The sequence below is a fragment of the Chelonoidis abingdonii genome, chromosome 1 (genome assembly GCF_003597395.2).
Source record: "Chelonoidis abingdonii isolate Lonesome George chromosome 1, CheloAbing_2.0, whole genome shotgun sequence".
NCBI classification, from domain to species: Eukaryota; Metazoa; Chordata; order Testudines; family Testudinidae; genus Chelonoidis; species Chelonoidis abingdonii.
The window spans coordinates 336,643,568-336,657,905 of record NC_133769.1 but is presented as its reverse complement, the minus strand read 5'-3'; the positions used below and the strand labels follow the sequence as shown (position 1 = coordinate 336,657,905).

General features: G+C 40.3%; 1 protein-coding gene across 4 annotated transcripts in view; it reads right to left on the bottom strand.

The window, feature by feature from the left end:
- Positions 1–522: 522 nt before the first annotated feature.
- Positions 523–14,338, bottom strand: part of LOC116824703 (protein O-glucosyltransferase 3-like) — an 81,579-nt gene continuing 67,763 nt past the window's right edge. For 2 of the 4 annotated variants that reach the window (XM_075061692.1, XM_075061689.1), the window contains 7 exons: positions 10,863–11,149; positions 9,749–9,965; positions 7,468–7,664; positions 5,454–5,648; positions 4,215–4,319; positions 2,675–2,908; positions 523–626 (listed from right to left, as the gene is read on the bottom strand). In XM_075061692.1, coding sequence (XP_074917793.1) covers positions 2,783–2,908; positions 4,215–4,319; positions 5,454–5,648; positions 7,468–7,664; positions 9,749–9,965; positions 10,863–11,149 — 1,127 coding nt within the window. In that variant the 3' untranslated portion in view covers positions 523–626; positions 2,675–2,782. Of the gene's footprint in view, positions 627–2,674; positions 2,909–4,214; positions 4,320–5,453; positions 5,649–7,467; positions 7,665–9,748; positions 9,966–10,862; positions 11,150–12,723; positions 13,647–14,338 lie in introns of those variants that run through there. The other 2 variants (XM_075061691.1, XM_075061690.1) reach the window with 2 other exon arrangements.

Below are 14,338 nucleotides of genomic sequence, written 5' to 3'. Positions count from 1 at the left end.
TTCGCGGGGCTTTTCCTGTTTACCTGCCCGCTGCATCCGAGTTCAGATTGCTGTCCAGAGCGGTCAGTGCTGCACTCTGGGATGCCGCCCGGAGGCCAATAACGTCGATTTCCGTCCACATGAACCCTAATCCGAGTTATCACTATCGAATTTAGCGCTACTCCTCTCGTTTGGGAGGAGTTCCGAAATCGATTTAAGGAGCCGTTTAACTCGATATTAATGACGACGTCGTGTGAACGGATACAGCGTTAAATCGGTATATCGGCCATTAAACCGATTTAAAGTCGCAGTGTAGACCTGGCCTAGGACTTATCTCCATGCCAAATAAAACTCAAACTATTTATTCAAGTGTAGAACTAAACCCTGGAAAGTGACTGGTAGTGCCAGATGTTTCATCTAAGGAAACGTAACGAATGATTGCAAGCAGAGCATCCAGAGTCCAGATGTTCCATGCTTGATAATCATTATTGTTCTAATTCAGTTGTGAGTTTTGTGTTCTGAAGGAAGCATGCAACATCAGCGCTAAATGAACTGGTTTGTTTATTTTACATATTTTCCCCTCCATTTTCTTGGTTCTGTACAGCAGATACAACTGTCTATGCCGTGTTTTGCTTTTTTCCATGTGCCTATATCAGAAAAATGAAAAATAAATATTTGACAGTCAAACAAGAGCCACCCTGAAAATACCTTTTCACACATTCAGAATAGCTACATTTATCTGAGCTCCCGTCCCCTCCCTCAACAGCCAAAACCCCCCTCATATCTAAATTACGGTAATACACCATATTCCTCATGAGTCATTTTCCCAGTCACACACCAATTACCCAGTTGTTTTGACACCTTCCACAAATACTTTGACTAAATGGGAGCTGTACTAAGCATTTAAGGTGCTTGACTCAGCAGAGGCAGGTTGTTTTGTGGGAAAGGGTTCACCTCTAATACATGGTAGGCCTCAGGACCCAATTTATTGTTCAAACACAGAAAGTCAAGAGTTACATAAAAACAAAGTGATCCCCCCCGACCACCACCATCAAGCTTTCCCCCTTGCCTTTCTGAAAGAAGACAAACCCCTTCTTTAAATCCCCTGAGTCATGTGACAGACAAGTAGCCCTTAACCCTTTCTTGGCCTTTTCACCCTATCAATGGTTCTAAAAATATTTACAATGTATTTCACTCAAAAGACATTTTGAGATGCACCAATTTTTAAAATACTGTACAACTAAAAAGATCATTACAATATATGTAAAAAGCCCAGACATTATACAAAGCCCAAATACTTTAGTGTCTGTAAAGAGTGGAGAGGGCATTTTGTTGATCTATAAGACAGCACTGAAATATTTTTTCTATTCAAATCTAGCACTGGTAACTGTGGGGTGTGGGTGGAGGGGTGCCGGAGTGGAGGGAGGAGGCGGACATGGAACAAAAGAAATTTTTCTTTCCCTTGGTAGTGTGATTGGAAATGGCAACTTTATATTTTTCTCTTCTATGACCCTGTGTGCACTACAAAAATAACCATGATTAATTATAGTAGTGATACGAGTGTCCAAACCATGTTTTAAAATGTGGCTATTTTTGCCTGTGTGAATGGGGAAATTACTTGTAAACATGTTTGTATGTATCACTAGGCTAAAATGTGGTTCTCTAACATGATTAGAGCAGTATTTTCTGTCCAAATAGACAAGGAAAAAACATACAATATGTTTTGGCTACCAGTATGTTTAAACATGGTAATTACTGACAATTTGATAGAGCCTATTTGCCTAGACTTCCTACATCAATAAAAGGGTTTTTTCTGTTTATGTAGATAATCTACCTGGGGGTCGGGTCAGTTGAACTACGCCACTCATGGGTGTGAATTTTTCACACCCAAGTGACATAGCTAGGTCAATCTAAATTTTAAGTGTAGGCCAGGACTAACACATGGTCTATACTACAAAATTATGCTGGAAAAATATCACTCCCCCAACTGACATAGTGATGCTGTCAACGCCCCCAGTGTTGTCACAGCTATGCCGACAAAAGCGTGCTGCTATCAGCATAGCTGATAAATGTTCAGAGAGGAGGTATTACGATGCTGGCAGAACTCCTCCTGTTGGCGTACAGTGTGTCTTCACTAAGTAGCTATACTGGCATAGGCTCTGTAGCAGAGCAGAGAACTGAACCCAGGTCTCTTGAGTTTCAGGCAAGTGCCCTGACCATATTAGGATCATATTTTGAATATCTATACAATCTACAGTAGGGGTGAAGGTCTCTCATTTTGGTCACAGGTGGAGGTTGAAAGATCACCACCATTTTTTACGCCCAATCTGACTCTTGATTTGGACTACTTGTCACTAGGATCTGAATGGAGATCACAAGATTTATCTGACATGGACCATCAAATAAACATCAGATTGTAATACCAGATTTGGAACTTGTAAACCTAAAATGATCCACTTTGTGTCTACGGTTACGAATCTGCTGTATATATAGTATTCAGCTTAATACTGTGGTAGAATAATTTCTGGTTTTAAAAAGTTATTTTCAGTAGAAAATAGAAATCAGTAGATGACTTAATGGAGAAATCTAATACTGTTCTGTTGTGTGATAAATGCTTCTGTAGAAGAACTTACACTAACTTGTATATCATAGGCAGAGTGAATAAAGGTATGCAAATACAATAAGAGTACTTAACCAGGAATCTTCCCCAGTGCACAAGTATGTCCTAGATTTCACAGCTTAAATCCCATGTATATTTTTGCATCATTAGTGAAACCGGAGTGGTTTTCTTCATTTGGTACAGTTACAGATCTTCCCTTAAAGGCTTTTTCCTATGGCAATTGCAGATGGAAGTGTTGTCATCAGGTTGAGGTACAAGTTCCATTCCATCTCGTATTTCAGGTTGGCTGGCTTGGTGCTTGGCATATTTCTGAAATATGCAAGTGACATTTAAGGCTGACACAACAGCATGTAATTCATGTAACAGAACTCTCCTCTCTTCCATTGTCAAGCCTTGCTTTAAACACTGCTTCCTACATCATTTACAGTCTGTTTACTAGGTTTTCACTGAAACACCTACTAATAAACTAAACTGGATCTGGAACTCCCTTTAATGTTTTGTCTTATGTCCTATTAAATGTCAGCTTTAATACTGTCATCAACAGTATGAAACTGCTTAACATAAACACATGCAAATGATCAGTCATATTTTTGCACACTAAACAGTCCAAAAAGTGATGTCATTAATGTGTGCTTCATAGGAGATCTGATTCTGTATAGCAGAACAGCAAAGCAATTCAATACCCATAGAGAGTAGAGGGTTTCTGAATCAAATTAGAATTCTGCTTCTTGAAGTGAAAATAATGTATATTGCACCATGCACAAACTGGTTGGATCTATCCTGCATCCCTTTCACATACCCTCTTGGATGGCCAGTTGTCATCTTAGATGCTTCCCAAGTCTCCTCTGCTAACTCCATTTCTGTGGACAACACTCCTTCTGCTCTCCCCTACTCCACAGGCTGTGATCAACTCCTGTTACTCCTTCTTTTACAATATCTCTGTAATTCGATTAATAATGAGCCCAACCTTCCATTCCCAGGAGCAAATCTATAGAAGGAAGGTAAAAGGGAGGATCCCTGTGGGGTTCTCAGTTTCCTCCGTAATTGTTACATTGCTGAGTATGATTTGCTCACCACCAAGAAACAGGCCACAGGACAGTCCACAAATTCCAGGGATACCCCAGAATCAGTGTGAGACTAGTGCCATCTGCAACAGACTTGGGTCTTTGGCCTGCCCTGCTACCTGGCAGCACAGTTGCCATATTGCCAGGGCTTCTTTTTCCAGTAACCAAAACCAGGGCCACCCAAAGAACCAATGCCATGTTGGGACATTGGTTCAGAGGATGAAGTTGGAGCTAGCAAAAGGAGGAACACTAGCCAAAGGGTCAAAGGCCAACGTAAGATCACCTGTCAATCAGAAATAAAGCACTATAAAACAGAATAGAAAGCGGATGGGGTCGAGGTGGGAAGTCATGAGACCCCTTTCACAGTAGGACTGCTGGTAGCTCAGATTGCATCCCAATAATAATGAGGTACATTCAGCCAGAGTTCTTGGATGATCCCTTACAACCTATCATGAACAATGTCTTAAGATATGTGGACTAAATAGAAAACTGTAGGGCTAGAATTAGTAGCAGCTAGGTGAAAACGTCACCAAATGACAGACTGTACTAACCTGGAACACTTGGTAGTAATAGCAGTAAAGCCTGTGAGGCTGCAGTAATTCTCTTGCAACTAACTGTCCTTCTCTAGCAATCTTCCTAGCTTCTTCATCATTTACCTGAGAAATTGGAAAGAAACAGCAGTGAATTATAGAGCAATCAGTGAATCACTCAATTCCCTTCTAGCATGATAACTCTCATTAAGAGGACTGTTCAGATCTGTAGTAATAGCTGGAATGCTATCCAATGTACAATTACCGATATAGTGCAAGAACACAGTATTTAGTTCCAGGTTTTTAGAATTTATCAGTATACTTGCATGGTCACAAAGACATTGATATCCTTAGGGCTGCTGGTAAGAGTATTGGTGGCCAACTGCATATATTTGGAAAAAAATCAGTCAGTTACTACTCTACTGTATTGTCCAAGTCACAGCCCAATTCATAAGCAGGTTTGAGGTCTCTCACACAGATTTGGTTACACAGAATACAGAGCTGTAGTTTTTATCTTTTCCTACAGCACATAATTAAGTGTTTCTGTTTCCAGCCTTGTTCTTTGTGAAGTATTTCAACTGAACCATCCTTGATAACACACGTGGAATGTGTTTTGGTGATGTGGGTAGTGTACTAAGCACTTTTATTCATGTACTTGTATTCAAGAGTTTTAGAGCTTCATTTCAAAGCTTGTAGTGCCCTTCATCTGGTCCTTTGTGAACAACTACAGTACTCAGAACTGAAACATTTCTTATATTTCTCACATTGCTAGTTTCAGCTATATTCTACATCATCACAATAATGTTTGGAATATTTATAAATAGCCCGTCTCTCTCATTCTACATTACAGGAAGGTATTATTTTGGTACATCTGAACAGGATATCTGCATTAATACTCTGTGATCACAGCATTTGGAAAGAAAAAAAAAAAAGGTAATCCAAAGTTTGAAAGCAATCTTTAAAGATCTGAAAATTTGTTTAAAGTTGTTCTACAGCAAAACATTTACGCACATGCCTAAAGTTAAGCCTGTACTTAAGTGCTTTCTTGAATGTGGATGTTTACCTGAATTGAGGCCTTACTTTCATTTAGTTAAATAAATAAATAAATAAATAGCAATATATACACCTTTTATCTGAATACATCAGTGCAGAGTTGATACAGAACACAGATTTAGCAATACAAAAGGCAGAGGACCATTAGGAATGTGTTTGTTTATATGTCAATTTACCTCTTTTAACTTTGTTGGTAACAACACTTACCTTAGCCCATTTTATTTTTTCCAGCAAGTCATCAAGGCTTCTTTTAATTGGAACATAATGTTTCCATGGTTTTAATCCACTGTAGAAGTGCTCATAGTATTGAGAGGTTTGTTTCAGTACTAGACTGTCACCCAACATGAGGTATGGGAATCTGTATGCTGCTACTGTCCCATCTACATTCACTTGATATTTGTACTGCAAAGTGAAAACAAAGAAGCAAAAAAGGAGAAAAAAATATTTTGAATCAGAATATCTCATCTTTCAACCTAATTAGTGTTAGATATATGCACAGTTTCAAAATGTCCTGGAAATCATAAGTATCTAGAGAAAGGCACCGTCTTGTGGTTCAGGCCCAAGACTGGTAATTAAGAACCTTTGGATTCTAATCATGGATCTGACACAGATTCCTTACAAGATTTTGGGCAAATCATTTAGCCTCTATGCCTGTGTGTCCTCACTTACCTACCCCACAGGGCTGACCTCAGGATCAATTAAAAACATGCCAAATACTGCTCACCCTAATAGTCCCACAGAAGTCAATAAACAAAGCAAGATGGATATGGCTCAATATTTGTGAAGTGTAAGCCTAGTAAAAACAACAACCCCCCCAGCCCCAAAACAACTGACAACAGGGGTAAGAAAATCAAAAGCTTTCATCTAGGTACCCACCAAAGCTTTTCAGGTCATCCATATCAGCTCCATGTTTTATATACATGAAATCCAAATATAATAGAGTTTATTATGAAGAACCTAATCCCTGTTGTCCTCAGTTCACATCACAAAACCACAATTCACATGGACACCATGATGGCTAGGACAAGGATAGAGTTGGAGGTGAGGGAAGCTGTCATCTAGTTGTAGCCTATATCTCTCATGATAATCTCTCATTTAAAGAGGACCAAATTTATCCTCAAATTAAAAGTAAACAGAGTAATAGTAATCATTGCACTAAAGGTAATGTACAGCGTTCACTCTGGAGAGCTCTGTTTTTAGCATTTCTGATATAATCCATGCGGCAGAACCTCAGCTGGCAAAAAATATAATAGCTACTGAAGTCAATGCAGCTCAGGCTATGCCCTCTTTACTTTCAGAGATTTATAATTCTGCTGCAACTTTACAGGATCGCTGTTCACTTTCCCATAAGGATCAGCAGATTCATTACATTCTAGTGAAGCCACTAAATCAAAATTAAAATTTTGTAAGGCAAACATAAGGTTTAAAATAATTGCAAATGATAAGATGTTTAATATATTAGCGACTCTGAGTTGAATCAGTTCCCAAATGCTCTCCTCTCCATCTCCTCACTCACAAGCCTTCCGCTTGAGGTGGTGCGACTTCATACCATCCGCAATGAATGGCACAACATAACGCAAGCAGTTTCAGAGGACAGAGACAGAACACTGAAGCTAGCTATGCCTGCCTGTTTTGTGAATCACATTTGAAGAATATGAAGAGGAAATAACATTATGGCTAAATCCAGCTGCCAGGAAACTCTTGACTGCAGATGTCTGCGCATGAGCAAAGTTAAAGAGGACGACATTTCACATCCTGTCCCTCCCCGCTGCTCATAGCTGGATGCTGCTGACTTAGCAACTGAAGGAGTTGCAGGTTCAAATAAATCAGCAACATTCAATATACTTTTCTGACCCACTGCTACAAGAACTGTTTTTCAAATACACAGTGCACATACATCTATATAAAATATGCCTACTGTTTGCATGTTAAATAAGAAATGTACAGTTACAGTGGGTCAGAAATCTGAATAAAAGGCTTGATCCAAAGCCCACTAAAGTCAAAGAGACCACAATGGATGGCCTTTTTAAAGGATGTTTTACACTATGTTTTTTTTTATGGATAAAGTATCTATTTTGTATGGCCACATATGCCCAGGACAGCATAACTGTTTCAAACACTGAAATGCAATCAGCAAAATTAAAAAGGAAAGCTGCCTCTCTTCGGTTAGTAACCATTTAACTGCAAAGTAAGCCCATGTCTACAATATAATGTGGCAAACCTTAAAGAAGTCAAAGAATCCCATGAGCTGAGCCTTTCCCAGCTCTTTCTCCTTGTCTCGGAAGAAGAAATATCCTGTTATTCCAGCATCTAGTAGCTCTGGATTCTCCTTAGATAGCTGCACCAATTGAAGACGTTCTTCTCGGCTGTCTCGACCTCTAAAGAAAGCTCGCTCTGTTTTGTTGTGCCAGAAAGGGCCTAAAGATAATGAATGAGATGGGGGGTGGGGAACACAGCCTTGAAATCTTTATGTTACACATGCTCATACATTCAATATGAATTTGTTATGATATCAGGGTCACACTCCCATGTATGGTAAAACAGGTATCAACATAAATTTCCATTATGAACTTGTTAGTTAAAGAAACATTTAAACCTAAATGGTAAATATTTGCCCTGTCCTGAAGTTTTGGCATGGAAAAAAATTCTTAAAATGTAAAATTAAGTCTTTTTTCTTTTAAGAAACAAAGAGCTCTGTGAAACTTGAACACTTGTCCATTCCACCAACAGAAGTTGGTCCTATAAAAGATATTACCTCACCCATATTGTCTCTAAGAAAATTATTTGTCTTTCAACAAATTGTCAAGAAAATAATTTTGTTAGTTTTTAATTATATGAGTACTGAATACTGTGAAACCTGAGCGAGACCTTCAATCTTAAAAGTCCACCCAAATATCCCAACACATAATTCCACTCCACCTTTAGTAACCTCTGTTAAGCAGCCCATTTTGCCAGACCTTTGAGGGGTCACTTAAAGGTGACCTACAGAGGAAAAAAAAAAAAGGTGTTGTATCCTTTTTTGTATCTTTACAATATACAGAGAAAGCCTGTAAGACTTTCATTCTGCTTGCTGTTATACTTTTAGAAATATCCAGAAATGTCAAATCTTGCCTTGCCTGTTTGTGCTGGTAGTCTCTGTGGAGGACCCAGAGAAGTGGATGGGAGCAGCTTATTCCATCCTTAATTGAAGGAACAGGTATACTGAGTCATTAACAGAGACCTTGTGTCCAAACTGTTTATCAGGTATTTGAATTAAGTAAATATTTGGTGAAGGAGCGGGAGCTTTAAACTGTCTAAATAAACATCACTTCCTCGGTCAAGTTTCATTTTTTTGGTGCTTATCACATCATATTCCTAATTCTCTAAGCAGCCATAGAGGATCCCAGGAAAAAAAGAGAATTTTTTTAATGTTCAAACAAACAAATAGGAAAAAAAAAAGCCTGGCCCTTGAGGTTTTCTTTATACACAAACAATATTTTTCCATTTTTCAGTGTAGTGGAGGCTGTGCTGCAAAAGGTTATGCCAGGGGTTGGCAACCTTTGGCACGTGGCTCACAAGGGTAAGCACCCTGATGGGCTGGGCCAGTTTGTTTACCTGCCACATCCACAGGTTTGGCCAATCCCGCTCCAGGCCAATGGGGGCAGCGGGAAGCCATGGCCAGCACATCCCTCGGCCTGCGCCGCTTCTCGCATAGGCCTGGAGCAGAGAACCGCGGCCAGTGGGAGCCGTGATAGGCCGAATCTGCAGACATGGCCGGTAAACAAACTGGCCTGGCCCGCCAGGGTGCTTACCCTGGCAAGCCACGTGGCAGAGGTTGCCGACCCTTAGGTTATGCATTCATTTTCACAGTTTAATTTAAACAAATTACAACAATAGCCCAAATCCCCTCTCAGGAATTGGACTAGTGTTAGGTTAAAACATTCTAAAGCACTTTACTGGATGAAGGGAGTTATAATCATGATATTTACATCTGTCAAACCACAGTAACTATACTTTACTGGGCACTTATTTTCTAAAAACATTCCACTGCAAAATGTAATAATTGTACTTGGCATACTAACATGACAGAGCATAAATCACTTCAAAGGGATTTTTATGGTCTGCTTTGTGAACTTTTATACCTGTAGGAGGAAGAGATTCTTTTTAACACAAAGTATTGTTTCCAGAACCCAGATGGGAGACTGTTAATTTAAAAGTCAGTGGTGTTGCATGGGTGTAACTAAAGTCTGAATTTAAGGCCAAATTTTCAAGCCTGAGTGCCTAATGTCAGACTTTGAAATCCATATTTAGGCACTAAATACAAGCATTTTCAGCTCCCACTGATGTCAGTGGATGTTGTGAGTGTTCAGCACTTCTAAAAACCAGGCCATTCTTATTTAGATATTTATATAAGTTATCTGGCTTTGAAAATTTTGGCCAATATCTCTCTTTACATATATTCTGTTACTTCACCTTTGACAGGGTTATCAATTGATTTGTAAAGTCTATGAATTCTAATTTACCTGTATTTCCTTGAATAGAAAGAAGGTCATTTGTAACACCACGCAGGGTTTCAAGTGTTGAATGGGTTATATCATATGTTGGAAGGACTACGTCTCTTGAATCCACAGAGCCACACCATGAAATGATAGGTATAGGGCCAGGCGTATGATTAGCTGTTCGATGTTCCATTGGCCAATCTCCAACATTAAGATAAAACTCTACATCAGGGAGATGAACCTAGAAGTATATCCAATACTGGACAGTTACACAAAGGTTTATGCTTCAATTACTCATGCTTTAAAAGTAAAGTACAGTCATCAGTTTTCTTGTATCAAAGAATCAATCATTTTCAGTGTTGTTGTAGCCGTGTTGGTCTCCGGATAGGAGAGAGACAAGGTAGGAGAGGAAGTATCTTTTATTCCACCAACTTCTAATGCTGGAAGGGAGAATGCCATAGGAGACCACTTAAAATGAAGTGGGCAATTAAGGGGTATCAGACAGTAAAGTGTGTTACAAATTGTTGTAATGGGCTTATTATTTACCCAACTGCCTGATATCTCTTAACTGTCCATTTCATTTTAAGTGGCCTCCTATAGCATATGTGAAACCCCTATGCTTAACAATCTGTCCTAATTTGTCTTTAGCTCTGACACTCTAGTTACTTTCTCCAGAACTGAAGAACAGTTCTGTGAAGCTCAAAAGCTTGTCCTTTCCACCAACAGAAGTTGGTCCAATAAAAGATTTTATCTCACCTATCTTGTCTCTCAAAATCAGTCAATCAAGCCATCAAACAATGATCAGTATTATTTGAGATAAAGACACTGACTACAGCCTCAATCCTGCAAGCCATCTATGTAACTGGAGTTTCAATTCAGGAAAGCCTCTAGAATCGTAGTCCCTGCAGTTTTCCTACTGACTTCAATGGGCTTTGGATCTGATAATTAGTAACATCAGGCTTCCTAAACAGATGATATCATGCAGATGCAGAAATAAAAATAAAATCTTAGTTTAATAATTAAATATACAGCAGTCATTTAAGGTTTGTATGAAAATAAAAGTATGAATAGAATATCCAAATGGTAACAAATCTGTGTGATCCAAAAGTCTTTAAGTGAAGTCTTATATAGCTGGTACCTTTCTCGCCAATGAGAGCAACATTTCATCTGAGAACATTTTGAAGTCTGTGTACTTCCCTAAGGAACGACGGTAGATGTGATTATTGAGAACAGTGTAATGAACAATAGCACCTCCCGTTTGCCCAAACCTTGCTGGGACTTCATGAAGCATCTGCTGAAGGTTGATGATGGGAAAAGAAGAGAAGTCCTTAGTAACTTGAGGCTCTTGGGATGGACAAGAGAGAATATTCTGCCAGGTCTGAGAATCTTCTTCTGGACACTCACAATACTCATGATAAACAGGCCCTGCAGAACACAAAGCAATGAGAATGTATGACTTCTGTGATAATCTCATTTTACAATGCCCAAGGCTCCTGATGGATACAAAAATGTGAAACTAGAGCTGGTGGAAGTCTTTTGGTTTTTTTGCTTTTTAGAATAAAAAGACCAACAAATATTTTTTTGGAAAATTCTCTCTCTAAATTGTCTGGGTTTTTGATGAAAAACTAAAAAATCCATTTTTTTATTTTTTAGAAACCAAAAACAACTAAATCACCAAAACAAATTTTATTTTGCCCAAAATCCAAACACAAACTGAAAATTTTTGAAAAAAAAAATATATTTTTAATTTGTCAGGGAAAATATCTACCATTTTTCGATCATCTCTACTGAAAAAAACAGAGTCGTGTACCAATGTCATGCTACCTGCCAGTGAGCCAGAATGCCTATAGTTCTTTAAAGCATCCATCAATACTATTATTCAGCTGTACAGCTTCATTTATCAATATTTTAACCTTTACTTAGAACTTTATGGTGCCACAGTCTTTACATTTAGTGAGGTGCTTTCTTTTATGTATAATTAATCATGTAGTCTGTCCTTTTGGATCAGTGTGGATTTACACACTGTAATAAGGACTAAGCATTTAAGTAAACTTTATTCCATGAACTTCTAGCTAAAAACAAGTACTGTACTCTGTCACATTAGTGATTATGTAAGTATGCTCCAGCACCAATACCGAGGCTACTGTCTTGCTGGAGTTGGACCACATCACACCTATCTACTGTCAACTTCACTTGACATCCACAGTACTCGAATTTTTCAAAACTTTTCATAGTCTTGCACTAACATTTTCTACTGTTGTATCAATCTATTACCCCTAATCTGCACCTACTCTGGCTATGGTTCTGTCCTCTCCATGCGAGCAGTAGTGGAAACAGGGAGGAAATTTGCTTTCATTTTTGCTATTCCAAACTATCTGGAACTCATCTCAATTTACTGCCTCTCTTAAAAATCTCATCTTAAAACCATTTTTGCTTCAGTTTTGAAGTGTTTTATAATAGTGTGTACATAGGATGCTATACAAAAAAAACCAAAACTTTGATTAGGAGAAGGAAAGAATGGGAAATGATGCTGAAGTAGTAATTTTGTTTTCAGTGTTCATCCTTTTCCCTTGGTAGGCAACCAATCAACTGTGAGAAGAAAGAAGACTAGAAATTTGAAAACAGTTTGGATTATTTTCCCCTTTTAAGTGTAGGGACCAGCATTGATCTAAACTGGGCTTGTAGGAAGAAAAGAGAAGAGAACATGGGGCTGTTATAAGATTTCAATGCCTAGAAAGGACTGAGATTTATAAATCACAAAGGTAATATCAGGACCAGTGCAACAACTAGGCAAACTAGGCAGCCGCCTAGGGCGCCAAGATTTGGGGGCGCCTCTGCCCATCAAGACGCTGGCTGCAGATCACAGACTGTAGGGAGGACGTATATGATAAGAGCCATGCTCCCAATGAATTGCTCTCCTGCCAGTTAGAAAGCCAGCGAAGTCATTTGATTGTGAATTGATAATTGTACAGATATTGCTGTGTTGGTAGATATGTTACAGTAATAGCTCCTCTGTCTCGTAGATTGCACAGCAGCCAGAAGGAGAGTGGAGCAGTCTGCAGCGGGAAGTGTAAGACCGCCGCTGGAGCTGAGCTGTGCTGTCGGTGCAGTGCAGGCCGGAGCCAGCTTGCACATGGCATGCTTGGAGAGCGGGCTGCAGGATTTCTGGGCAGAGGCTCTGCTCTGGGGAGAGAAGGGGAGGGACATCGTGGCTGGCAGCTCTGCGGGCTCTCTTGCGTGGAGGGGCGGCTAAGCTGCTTTAACCCACCTCCCTGCGCCCCAGCTTTCTAGCCTCTCGTCCCTGCTTTGGCGTGAGGGCCTCACAGTCCTGCCTGCCCCACATCCCCCTGCCAGAGTGAGAGCCCAGCATTCAACTCCCCAGTCTGGGCGCAGGATGGACTCATGAAGGCAAAGCAGGCGACACACTCCCATTGCCCTGTTGCAATTGCACTTGGCCCGCTGCTGCATGCCAGGGACTGGAGAGCACCCATTTCACCTTGCAGCTCTTTGAATCCTACACTGCCCCCCCTCCCCGGGCCAAACCCAGATTGCCCCTCTCCCCCCTCCACACCCAAACCTGGTCTGCTTCCCTTCCCCTCCCCAGCCAAACCTGATCCTCCCAATGACTGAACCCGGTCTGCTCCCCTTGCACTCCCCAGCTAAGCCTGAACCTCCACTGACCAAACCCAGTCTGCTTCCCTTCCTATCAAACCCGATACCCCACTGACTCAACCAGGTCTGCTTCCCTTCTGCTCCCCAGCCAAACCCAATCCCCCACTGTCCCGAACCCAGTCTGCTTCCTTCTCCTGCCGGCCAAACTCGAACCATCACTGACCAAATCCAGTCTGCTTCTCTTCCCCTCCCCAACTAAATCCAATCCTCCCAGTGACCGAACCCAGTCTGCTCCCTTGCACCCCCCAGCCAAACCCAAATCCCCACTGCTGAACCCAGTCTGCTTCCTCTCCCCACCAAACCCAATCCCTCACTATGACAGACTATCCACCAGTCTAATTTTATAAAAACAACAAGGAGTCCGGTGGCAACTTAAAGACTGACAGATTTATTTAGGTATAAGCTTTTGTGGGTAAAAAACCACTTCTTCAGATGAATGGAGTGAAAGTTACAGATGCAGGCATTATATACTGACACATGAAGAGAAGGGAGTTACCTCACAAGTGGAGAACTAGTGTTGACAGGGTCAATTCAATCAGGGTGGATGTAGTCCACTCCCAATAATTGATGAGAAGGTGTCAATTCCAGGAGAGGCAAAGCTGCTTTTGTGGTGAGTCAACAACTCCCCGTCCCTATTCAAGCCCAAATTAATGGTGTTAAATTTGCAAATGAATTTTAGTTCTGCTGTTTCTCTTTGAAGTCTGTTTCTGAAGTTTCTTTGTTCAAGAATAGTGACTTTTAAATCTGTTATAGAATGTCCAGGGAGACTGAAGTGTTCACCTACTGGCTTTTGTATTTTACCATTCCTGATATCCAATTTGTGTCCATTTATTCTTTTATGTAGGGACTGTCCGGTTTGGCCAATGTACATGACAGAGGGGCATTGCTGGCACATGATGGCATATATAAACATTAGTAGATGTGCAGGTGAATGATGGTGTG